Source organism: Labrus mixtus, chromosome 11 (assembly GCF_963584025.1).
Source record: "Labrus mixtus chromosome 11, fLabMix1.1, whole genome shotgun sequence".
Classification (NCBI taxonomy): Eukaryota; Metazoa; Chordata; class Actinopteri; order Labriformes; family Labridae; genus Labrus; species Labrus mixtus.
This window is the reverse complement of record NC_083622.1, coordinates 10043958-10056984: the sequence shown is the minus strand read 5'-3', so window position 1 is coordinate 10056984 and position 13027 is coordinate 10043958. Positions and strand designations below refer to the sequence as shown.

Below are 13027 nucleotides of genomic sequence, written 5' to 3'. Positions count from 1 at the left end.
TGTCAGCATTAGCTAAAATTCTCCTCTTCTGGGGCCGTATTCACAGACATCCTTTCACTCAAAGAGAGCTCCTTACTCAGTTTAAAACATTCCAACAAGAAGTCCTAGCTTCAGAGTGACATGGAGCAACTCTGAGCGAGGAAGGGACAGAAACTTTTATCTAGTGAGTCCTGTTGCCTTCGGATCATGCTTCGATTAACCATGACCTGGAGGACTGAGGACTTACATAAACTTTAATCTTAGTGAGGAGGTGTGACCCCGTTGTATGACATATTCAGCAGATGGCTGTTCAACATGAGCCTGGTTCTGCAAATTAAAAGGCATTTTTTTTATTTCCACTGTAACTTAGCTAAATGTTGCTTAGTGCTCATGATGGATTTCTGTTCTGTCTAAATTATATAACCGATAACAAGCTCGTCTTTGGACTGTGGGTGGAAGCCGGAGTACCCGGAGGGAACCCACATATGCACGGGGGGGTTATCAGAATCTATCAAACAGTTTCCATGATTTTTCAGTCTGGCATTGCTATATGATATCCCTGGAGCCTCCCATCATGCACGGTTATAAACAGAATACTGTACATGCTGACAGCAAACATACTGAACAGTTTTGTCTGTCGGGTCTCTAACTGCAGCTCTGAAGAACGACATAGCTCTTATAAACGTTGACTGATATCTCACATCCCGGGGAAGAGCATACGTAATTTGATTTTATTAATGCGACTGTCAAGTGCCACCACTGGACCACATTTGTTAAATCCTAACTGCACAGGCTGAAGCCGAGCCTCCTCCTCCTCCTCCTCCTCCTCAGCCGCGAACAGCATTTAGTGGTAGAGATTTATGACTGCTTTTAAGAGCAGAAACCAGTCTAATCCGGTTGAGCACAAGTGCCCTTATTCTGTCAACACTTTCACTTCAGAGTGAGAAAGCATCTGAAGACGTACATTATATTTAGTTTGTGTCAAAGAGCTGGGGAAGTTGGCAGGATTAGCTGTGTTTTGATTCGCTGCTATGGTGCACTGCAGACATCAATACCTCTGCATTAGCGTGTGATTTTACCCATGATACCCCCAAAGGAATTCATCCAAACATTTGCTTTCATTTTTTCGTACGCTCCTGTGTGAGCTTTGAATTCAGAAAAAACACCCCTCGCCTTCTGTTGCCCTTTGATTTCTTTCGGCACAGTTACGGGCTCACCTTCATCTCGCTGTTTGTCTAAAAATGACTTCGACGAGCAGACGAATGATTCTCACAAATGAAAAAAAAATCTCACTAAAAGTTTGGGATAAATAAATGTAGCACTGAAGAATTTAACAAAGAGGCACTTTAAGATTTAGCATGATTATGACAGGAGAGGCCTCCTCCGCTGAGGTGTCGTGTCTGTAACTCTAAACTGAGCAGTGACAAAGATTTATGAGACAAGCATGGCAGGCTGAGGTTTGATCTGATCCAATGGGACACTTTGTTTTTCAGGGCCTGACGGAGATGGCATTTTTTGGGCCAATATTAGGGGGAAACAATCTGATACAAATAAATCGGCCGATGTCTTTCTTAGATCTATCTTCGATCTGTATGATAGATATAGATACACACATTTATTGCATGGATCCCTCTAATACAGTTATCAAACCCAACTGGAAAGTAACCGTGCATGTACATTCATCACCACTTGACACTCTGGAGAGTAATAATGCTTGTTAAGATAAGAGATAAGATATCTTTATTGTCAGTGTACAAGTACAACGAAATATTGTTGGAGCAAGCCTGTAGATGTCTAATATCAGAAATATACAAATATACAAATACTAAAACCAAATATAATCATGCTTGTTGTTATCCATATTGTGCCCTCTGCTGGTGAAAGAGAACTGCTAGTTTAATACAATGATACTCAAATGAAATGCTGTTTGACTGGTGAATAAATCAAGAAATATCAGAGGATATCTGCGATTAAATTAGCCGATACCGACATTTACTTCATATGCTAATATCAGCGGATATTATCGGCTGTACTTTCTATAATTGAATATTTTTATCTGCCTTACTTAAAAAACATGTAGATGCAGAATGTCACAATTTCACATTGAAATCAGTTGCAAAGGAACTAAAACTCCAAAAGAATCATGTGGCTGCGTAACTGCTGGATACATAATCTGTTTCTAGTTGCTTACAATATATATACAAAAAGTCAGATTTATATTATAAATATATATTAAGTCCATTTTCAAGATGTTTTGATCACATGACCTTCTTGAGCACATGGAGAACTCGTCGTCAACATTAACTCTGAAGTAATTTTATATGTTGCTCCTAGTGCACTGAAAGAGATTGTTGCAGAACTGTAGGGTACTATATCCTCTTTTAATCTTTTTATATCTCTTTTAGAACGAGCTTATTCTATAAATATTGAACTATGTTTGTATCTCCCCCTGGATGTTTCGTATATTTGTGTGGGGCACATTGAGTTGCCTTTTTGTCTGAATTGATCTATATCAATAAACGTCTAAACAAATGAATCACAGTTTGTCTTTTTGTCTTACAGGAGGGCACGTCAAAGTTCGCCAACATCGATACCAGACTCAACCACAGACACATAAACCGGGTAAGTGGAGTGGAAACACGGTGGCTTTTTAGCTTTTAGGGGGCTTGTTTATGGAAGTTCACATGGTTGATCATTTAGGTGACGGTCAATGCACTTTGTTGTCAACATACTGGAAACCACTGGTTTGTTGTTGGACAGGGCAGCTTTATATTCTGCAAAGAAGAATAACTTTAACATTTGAAATTTATCCTCAAAAGTGTTTCAAATCATTCGGGGGTCACCACGGCATTTTGAAATGTTCCGAGTCACGGAGGAGTAATTTAAAATTACTTCACCATTTGTCACTGAGGCAAAAACCTTAGATCTCCGAGCAGATCAAATGGAACAAATTTCAGAAACTTAACATCCAAAAAGTCTGGCATGCATACCAATCTCTTTAGCCTGAAGGGTTGTACACCCCCGCGGGCCTTAATGGGAGACCTTGGCAAGTTAAGGGATGATGCAAGACTGTGCAAAAGTCTCATTACTATTGTAAAAGTTAGAGGGACACAATGTGGAGTCATTTCTGTAGAAAAAAGATCTGTGGATAAACATGCATGGAAGTGTCCTTTAAAGTCGTATAAATCTTTGATCGATTATTATGAATCTTAGTATACACGATGCGTTCTCCTTTAAATTCAGGATGTGGAAACATGCGAGTAGGATACAGATTTTTTGTCAGTCATTCATAATTAATAAAAAGCTCTATGATTTTAAGAGAGTTTAATAAAGGATTTCAAACTGAAGGAACAGTTTTTCTTAGCAGAATCTGCATTCAGACACTGATACTGGTGTCGGTTTGGCTAAGCGGGGGGTGTTTCAGCGGTTTGATGCAGGGTTGTAAGGGGGCTCGACTGGCATGCAGCAGCGAAGAGGAACAGAGGGCTGTCGCATGTGTGTATTTGTGTGTGTGTGATGTGCTGTATCCTGAGCCATCGTTTGAAAAATAGCTGCAGGCGGCCGCTCTGAAATCCCTCTCTGTGTGGGCTCTTTTACGATGTGAAAAGGAAACCTCAGGGGAACGGATGAAACACTCTCTCTCTTTTTTTTTTCTGACACAGACTAACGCCCAGGGCACTGTGCCCTACCTGGGAATCTTCCTCACAGACCTCACCATGCTGGACACGGCGGTCAAAGACAGGCTGGATGTAAGTTCCTCTCATGTCTATTAAAGGGGGGGAAGCTTGTCACAACACCTGAGAGTTGTTGTGTATTTTACAATTATCACACTGACATGACACGTCCTGCCACAACTTTTACAGAACGGCTACATCAACTTTGACAAGAGGAGACGGGTGAGTGTTGCATTAAATATGAATACATCATCTGTTATAATGCTTAAAGCTCCTATGAGGAGTTTAAGGCCGGTAATGAAAGACACTTTAATTCATCTCTACGCCGCTCAATGACCCACAAAAGCAACAAGGATGATTATTTTTAAACAGTTATTTTTAATGCTTGCAAATGATGCTGCAGGGTAGGTGCAGGGTCTTATGCATGTACAGGACAATAGGAGCTATAAGTAAAAAAATTGAAATAAGCTGCATGTCTCTGATGCTAGTTTAACATGAGCAGCAGTGAGCGATGCTTTTGTGGAAAGATCCTGCTAAAGAGCAGAAAAAAAGACAGGTGGGGTAATGTCTGAGATAAGAGCCTGTTAGAGCGAGCAGAGGTACCGTAATACCTGAGGGAGGAAATGATACAGTGGAGGGCGCTGCGGGGAGCACGATGAGGGGATTAAAAGAAGAATATTACCAGATCAGTCAACACCTCTGCCGTGTTTTGTGTTATGAAACTTTCCATCTCTTTGTTAACAGGAGTTTGAGGTTTTAGCCCAAATCCGGCTCCTGCAGTCTTCCTGCAAAAACTGTGTTTTCACCGCTGACGAGGCCTTCACACAATGGTATCAGAGCGTCCCCACGCTAACAGAGGAGGAGAGGTATCTATGCATCTACTTCCTCAGTATTTGCTCTTATTGAATAGGAAACATATTTGTTGGATTGATGTTTGTATTTGTAGGATGATTATATTTTTGGGGGTTTATCGTTTCAGCTATAGACTGTCCAGTGAAATAGAAGCGCCTAGCGAGCCGAGCCCCCGTTGCCTTATGCCGACAGTCATCATCACACAGTGCCCAGAGTAAGATATGCACAACACACACACACGCACACACACACACACACACACACACACACACGCACACACACAGAAAATACCACATTATCAAAATTCATATTATGTAAACTACGACCCAGTTTCCAAAGAAGTTGGGACGCTGTGTTAAATTATAAGTTATTTTCCAAACATTGAAACTCCACATTTAATTGAATATAGCACAAAAACGACAAGTCAGATGTTGAAACTGAGAGATATCATTGTTTGTCATTGAAAGTTGCTACAGGGGTCATGTTAAAAACTCTGATGTTCACTTTTTCTTTTAGCAACACTTTGTCAGCGTTTTGAAACTGAGGTGACTACTTGCTATAATTGTCAAAGTGGAATGTTTTACCCTTCTTGCTTAATATAGGATTTCAGCTGTTTAATAGTTCAGGCTCTCCTTTGTCTTATTTTACATCTGATAATGCTCTGAACATTTTCAATGGGAGACAAGTCGGGACTGCAGGCGAGCCAGATGAGCACCTGGACTCTTTTACTAACAGAGCTGTAGAGGCCATTTTAATCATGATAACTTTAGTTTCAGAAGTATGGTTTACGTTTGTGTTAATAGAGTATATTTTTTGTGTTGTAAGAAATAAGTATTAATTTATGCAAAGTACTTGATTTGACATAGAAACCTTTATGGTGAATAATGGATTTATTTGGGCATATTTTGGCAGGTATTTTGTGTTGTGGGTGGAGCCGAGTTAATTAATTTGGGTGCGATGCACAGGTGGTGAGAAAAAAGTAGATGGTTTTTTGTTTGTGGACTGTGGTGGAGGTATAGGAGCCACGCAGCAAATGTTTTTTGATCGTGACCTTTTGTTATGAGTTTTGATATATTCATTTTGGATCTGTTCTGGAAAGTGGAATTACGAATAAAATAAGAAATCAAGTGAAACAACGGATCTGTGAGTATATTTAAGTGGACACGCATCAGGAACGAACAGGTTGGCTCCTATGACACAAGTGACAATTTTTATATGACACACAAGACGAAATTGCCACTACATCAAATCAAAAAACAGCGTGAGCAGTTCAGCTGTTTGTCCTGGAATCTTGCCAAATCAATGACAGCCTGTGATTGCGGCTTCCGCAACAGCTGATTGTATTACAATGAATGAATAAATGACTCGGGTACGATTTACAAAGTTGAAAAAGGAACATGTTTCATGCCTGGTCAACGAGAGCACATTGTGATTCTTTTCTATGAATCCGCGGATTCAATGTCCGACTCTCTGAAGCGTATCCAAGCATGACGGAGGATAGTGCTGGCTATGTTGCGCCCGTGGACAAAAGCGAAGAGGAAACGCTGCAGCGCGATGTCAGCGCAAGAAGAGTGAAACTAAGGCAGCTCACGTTGAAATCAAATCAAATTGAGGATCTGCTGGGAAAGCATTCAAGCCACCAGGAGGTCAAATTAAAATTAAAGGACTTCAATGCAATTTTGGAGACGTTCAAGGAGATAAACAATTCTGTTCAAAAGCATTTGAATAAGGAGGAGCAAAGTGCCGATCAGAAAAACTGGTTTGAACCAAGGTTGAAGAATTCATCCAAAGGGTTAATTTGTGGTGTAAAGATGTCAAGAGACGCATGGAAACGGCTACAGCGGAAGATGAGTTATCTCATCTGGACAGTGCGTCAAATGTGTCAAAATCAAGTGTATCAACTTCTTACAGTGTGCTCTCTTACGCGTCATCGGCCTCGTCCGCTCGCCTTAAAGAGGAAACAAGGAGAGCTGCCTTGAAACAAAAACAGGCTTTGGCATTAAAGGAGGCACATCTCGTGGCTGAGAAGGAGGAGCTAGAAATTCAAACAGCATTAGCAGTGTCAAATGCAAAAATTAAAGTATATGAAGGACATGACATTCCTGAAATTGATGATGGAATGAATGAATATTATGATGCAGAAGCCATGACACACAATCAAAGGGGTGCTAATGAGCAGAAAATGTCAATTCCTATTAATATGGATCACAGTCAGCGCTCAGTCCCATCATTAGGAGCGAGACCCAACTTACAAAGGCCACATGAGTCCATCACAACGGATAATGCTGTTCCCAAACAACCTACAGATCATAATTATGAACTCTATGATGTCATGAAACGACAAACAGACATCACAGAAACGCTTGTCAATCATCAACGGTCAGCTCGCTTGCCACAACGTGATATTCCTGTGTTTTGTGGTGACTCACTTGATTTCAGATCCTTTATGAAGGCCTTTGAACATGTTGTGGACTCGAAAACTGACAACAATGTAGACAAACTGTTCTTTTTGGAGCAATTCACAAGAGGTGAGCCTCATGATGTGGTAAAAAGTTGCCAACATATGCCTGCTGGCCGTGGCTATAGAGAAGCAGTGCGCCTGCTGGAAGACCACTATGGAAACCCTCTTAAAATTGCGACAGCTTTAATGGATAAGCTATTTAGATGGCCACAAATAAAATCAGAGGATGCTTCATAGTTTTTCACTTTTTCTTTTAAACTGTTGCAATGCTTTGGAGGATGTGGATTGTATGGATGAGTTGGACAATCCAGCCAACATGAGGGTTGTGATCTCAAACTTGCCATATAAAATGAGAGAAAAATGGAGAGCTTTGGCCTTTGACATCAAAGAAAGAAAACAAACTCGAATAAGATTTGTGGATCTTGTAAACTTTGTGGACAAAGAGGCAAAAATGGTGAATGACCCCCTCTTTGGAGACCTGCAGGGAGTTGCAGGTGAATGGAAAGACAGAAAAATGCCTGTTACGGTAAAAATTACAAAGAAAGATAAACCAAGAGGAAGTAGTAATGTATCTTTATGTGAAGAAATTGAAAATGTTAAAGGTAAAGCCCCCATCTTGTGTAGCAACAGTGCCCTCACCAGGCCATGTCTGTTTTGCAGAAAGAACCACACTATGGCCGAGTGTTACCAAATCACAGAGAGACCACACAAAGAAAAATTGGACATTTTGAGGAAGAATGGCATATGTTTTGCTTGTTTATTAAAAGGACACCTCAGCAAAGACTGCAAAAAGAGATTGACATGTCAAGTGTGCTCACTGAAACACCCAAGCTTGTTGCACATTTATAAAAATGAGAATGTTTCAAAGCAAACAAACACAAGTTGTCAAACAGAAAGCACTGGATGTCAACAGACAATTTCAAGTGCACTTGTGAGTCTAAATCATGTAGCCACTCCGTCTACTGGGGCCGGAGACAACTGCATTCTGTCTATTCTGCCGGTGTATGTCAAGTGAAAAAAAGGGACAAAAATTGTGGAAACGTATGCGTTTATGGATCCTGGGAGCTCAGAAACATTTTGTACTGATGCATTGGCAAAGCAACTTAACCTACATGGTAAAGGAACAGAGATTGTCTTAAGCACTATGAACTCAATCAAACAAGTAAAGGGCCGTCTTGTAAGAAACTTGGAAATCAGTGGAATCAATGAGAATAAATTTGTCACCCTTTCAAAGGTTTTTTCTCAAAACAACATTCCAGTTGGAAAGAAAAATACCCCCCTCCAGAAAGATATTGATAAATGGACATATCTTAAAGAAGTGAAGCTGCCACACATTGATGCTGATGTTGGGCTGCTTATTGGTAATGATGTTCCTGAAGTTTTTGAGCCATGGAGAGTGATTAACAGTAAAAACAATGGCCCATATGCTGTCAAAACAATTCTTGGATGGACTGTCAATGGACCAATCAGAGGACAAGAGGATGGAGAGCATCAAGCTATTACTGTGAATCGGATATCAGTCGATACTATAGAAAGGATGCTCAATGTGGATTTACCAGAACGTACCTGTGATGAAAAAGTGGAAATATCAATCGAGGACAAAAGGTTCATGTATGCTGTGTCAAATTCTGTGGAACATAAGGAAGGACACTACTACATTAAGTTGCCAACAAAGCAGTCGGAGATCAGGATGCCAAACAATCAAGTTGCAGCAGTGCAGCGTGCACTCACACTGAAGAAAAGACTCAACAGGAATCCTGATTTTCATAAGGAATATTCTGACTGTATCACAGACATGTTAAAAAATGGATATGCTGTCAAAGTTCCAGAAACACAACTGAGTCGGCAGGATGGCAAAGTGTGGTATATTCCACATCATGGAGTTTACCATCCGCAAAAGAAAAAACTGCGGGTGGTATTTGACTGTGCCGCCAGTTATCAGGGAGTGTCTCTCAACCAAAAGCTGCTTCAGGGCCCAGATCTAACTAACACACTTATAGGAGTGCTGACTCGCTTCAGGCAGGAAAAAATAGCAATGATGGCTGACATTAAAGCCATGTACCATCAAGTGAGAGTTCCAGAAGAGGACACAGACCTTCTACATTTTCTTTGGTGGCCAGAAGGGGATCTCACTCAAGAGATGACTGAATATAAAATGGTTGTCCATCTGTTTGGGGCAACTTCATCCGCCAGCTGTGCAAATTATGCTTTGCGCAAAACCGCAGAAGATAATAAAGCTAAAGCATTGCCTGATGTTGTTGAAACCGTGTTGAAAAACTTTTATGTGGACGATTGCTTAAAGGCGGTCAGCAATGAGAAGGACGCTGTAGCTCTAAGGAAAACCTCACAACTTTGTGTGCTGCAGAAGGTTTCAAACTCTCAAAGTGGACTAGCAACAGCCGCACACTCTTGCAGTCGGTGCCTGAGAATGAAAGGGCTAAAGAAGTGAAAGGTCTGGATCTTTCAAAAGATGCTCTTCCTATAGAAAGAGCATTAGGTGTGCTGTGGTGTGAAAACTCGGACTCATTCAAGTTCAAAGTTGCCATGAAGGAAAAACCAATGACAAGAAGAGGAGTTCTTTCTATTGTGAGTTCAATATATGACCCGCTTGGTTTTATTGCTCCGGTTGTACTCCCTTCAAAAATGATCCTCAAAAGACTGCAAGGAAAAGATTTCCTGGGATGAGGAAATTCCTCAACATCTTTTGCATGAATGGTCTGTCTGGGTGAACCAACTGCCTCAAGTAGCCAGCTTCCAGATAACTAGGTGCATCAAACCAAATGAGTTCAGTCCGATTGTTGCAGCCCAGCGCAATCACTTCTCAGATGCCAGCGAAACCGGTTATGGAACAGTGTCATATCTTAAGTTGACAAATGATAAAGGTCATGTTCACTGTGCCTTTTATGATGGGAAAAGCAAGAGTAGCCCCACTGAAACAAACAACCATTCCTCGAATGGAGCTTACTGCAGCAGTAATGGCTGTAAACATTGACAAGGTGATAAAAAGAGAGCTACAGATTGAGCTTCAGGCCTCAGCTTTTTGGACGGATAGCACAGCTGTGCTAAAATACATTGCAAGTGAAGCACTGCGGTTGAAGACTTTTGTTGCTAACAGAATTGCAGTGATCAAGGAGGCTACAAATGTGGAACAGTGGAGTCATGTGGAAACTTCTAAAAATCCAGCGGATCATGCCTCACGTGGACTGACAGTGGAACAGTGACCAATCAGATCTGGACAAAGGGGCCATCCTTCTTGAAGGATGCAAGCAAAACGGAAACTGACAAACATGAAAGCATGAGGCTCTCTGAAGATGACCAAGAGGTGACAAAAGCAATAGTGGTGCTTTCAACAATCACAGAGAGCTCGTGTGCAGTTGGAAAATTAATAAGTCACTATTCAAGCTGGTGGCGTCTAAAACGAGCCATAGCCTGGATACTCAGAGCGAAAGACCATTTGATTTTGAAAAACAAGAAAATAAGAGAAACAGTTGTTGGTGCTAAAGCTTCACCAAACCAAGGGCGTCTTACTGTGGAAGAGTTGGACAGAGCAGAAATGCAGATTGTTAATGCAGATTTCAGCTTTGGAAAGAGGAAAACAGGTGCTGAAAAGAAAAGGTCCTATCTACAGACTGGATCCACACCTTAAAGATGGCATACTCAGAGTTGGAGGACGATTGAATAGATCTGCAATGCCAGAAAGTTCAAAACATCCTATAATAATGCCAAAGGATCTTCATGCCACAGACTTGTTGCTGCAGGACATACATGAGAAAACTGGACACTCTGGCAGAGAGTCCAGTCATGCAAAATCTTCATTCACAAAATCCAGAAGCGATATGAAATGGTGTTGTAGGATATATAGGTCTGTGGTCGAGGTCATCTTGGCCACTTGAGTGATTTTTACGCATGAAGTTGAGTTTTTCTCACGTCAGAGACGAATATTCAGAGCGTGAAAACTGTTGTAAAATATCTTCAGTGGCTCCTAAAGAGCTTCCCAGCGTGTGACTGATGTGAGCATTTACCAGGCAGGAAGAGTCTGATGGAACATGCTGTGAAGTAGCATTACGGGAAGAAAATGTGATTTCCAGCTATAGATGAATTAAATTCACATGACATGAAGAGGAGGAGGTTCAGTCCTTGACTGTAAAAATAAATCAGAAAATCTCGGCTCTGCTGCTTCAATTGAGTCTGTTCCTTTCAGCGGGGCCAGACAGGTCACTCCTGCTGCAGCTTTTTTTCACCTTAGTGGGATGAAATGTGTCTCTCACAGGCACCTTTATGTTATGAAGTGTAGTACTTCATCACTAAAGTATCAGCACAGTCAATATCAGATGGAATCAGTATTTTATTGACCTCTAGTCCATTAACAAGTTATTCATATTTTAAACTATGAAGATAAATAAAGTGGTTATCAAAACAATTTTCTAATGAAAGCTTTCTGTTTTGACATCGTTATTAATCGAACATTTTGAGTTGTGAGTCGTTTTTTTTGCACAAAAAAAGCTTCAGCTGGCTTCACCTATATGCTTTTGGTAACACTAAAGGAAATTTCTGACATTATTTCAATGATTTTTGAAAAATTATAGCTGGAGAGAATAATGAATGAAAAAAACTTTTGATCCAACCTTAATATACATTTGTTTCATGTGTTGACAGCCTCAGTACCTCCCGGACCAGCCTGCCAGGTGACAGCGACAGCCTCTTTGACTTCCCCTCCCCGGTAAACAACCTGCTGTCAAAACTCACAAAGGTAATAAATTATGAGTAACATTTTTAGGACAGGTTTGAACTCATATCAGCTCGTTTTCACAGACCCACAAAATGTAAAATAAACCCATCCAGTCTTTTGTTTGTGGTCTGCATAAGTCTTACAACACAGAGAAAAATGCTCCGTTTCAAATGTGGTCTCCTTGTGATGTCACAGTGGGATTCTGGTAAAAAAAAATAAAAAAAAATCCCCTCCCCTCCCCTGGTATCTCCACCAATGGACTCCACCCCCAGCCTAAAACAAAACTTTTGAGCAGGTCCGCCATTTTTATTCTCGCTACAGAGGAGTGATGTCTACGGGAAAACTGGGGGCGAGCTCATTGCATTTAAAGAGACACACACACCAAAACGGAGCGTTCTGAGAGAGCTGGTTTATACAGGGTCACAAACCTCCTCTGGTGCTTGAGTCATGTTATATTTTGACCAAAGTACAGCACAGATGTTTGAGTTAGACCACAGGGGGACTGTTTGAAAAGGTGAAAAAAGGGGGATAGTATGTCCTCTTTAAATATTCGAGCCAGCAAATTGAACTTAAGAAATGATACAAGAGAAAACATTAATGTGACTGTGATCATAATTATTTTAATTATATGTTCTGCAGCACATGAGATCTCCGTCTGTGTCCTGTCTGGATGTCGACACGTCTCCCCCGACTAACGACTCCACCCCTGCCACGCTGACTCCATCCAGTCCCACAAAATCACACCGCCGATCAGCCTCCTGCGGTAACAACCCCCCTAATAACGTCCAAGGATCGGGGCCCGACATGCGAATCATCAGGATACGGATGGACCTGCACGATGGAAACCTGTACCGAAGCATTCTGGTACTAACTCAAACTAATTGAGTGTAATTTATAGCAGCGTTCAGATTGTTGAAATAGCTCTGCCCTGAATTATCTGTGCCTCAGTGCACTTACAGCCTGTCCTCTTATCTGCAAGAGATCCCGCTAATGATAGTCATCAGAATCTGATCCTCGGGGTACAATGGACCCGGGATATCATTAGTGCGAATCAAGCTGTCCGAGTGTCATTGTTATTCTCGTCTCTCCCCTCAGGTTACGAGCAATGACAAGACCCCCACTGTGATCAGCTCTGCATTAGAAAAGCACAATCAGGACCCCAAACAGGCACCCAAATACGAGCTGATCCAACTTCAGCCTGAAGGAAAAGGTAAAGACATATTTTATATATATATATATATATAAGTGCAAGAAAAATCATCCACTCAACCACCCGCAGTACAGATGAAAATGTTCATCATGTTTCAGGCCTCCTTCGACTATATGACGTTG

The 13027-nt window shown here is 41.2% G+C and overlaps 1 protein-coding gene across 3 annotated transcripts in view; it reads left to right on the top strand.

The window, feature by feature from the left end:
* Positions 1-13027, top strand: part of rgl2 (ral guanine nucleotide dissociation stimulator-like 2) — a 38212-nt gene that overhangs the window by 23368 nt on the left and 1817 nt on the right. For all 3 annotated transcript variants that reach the window (XM_061049898.1, XM_061049899.1, XM_061049900.1), the window contains 8 exons: positions 2542-2601; positions 3642-3728; positions 3843-3875; positions 4398-4519; positions 4633-4719; positions 11623-11716; positions 12335-12559; positions 12791-12905. In XM_061049898.1, the coding sequence (XP_060905881.1) occupies positions 2542-2601; positions 3642-3728; positions 3843-3875; positions 4398-4519; positions 4633-4719; positions 11623-11716; positions 12335-12559; positions 12791-12905 (823 nt within the window). The remainder of the gene's footprint in view (positions 1-2541; positions 2602-3641; positions 3729-3842; positions 3876-4397; positions 4520-4632; positions 4720-11622; positions 11717-12334; positions 12560-12790; positions 12906-13027) is intronic.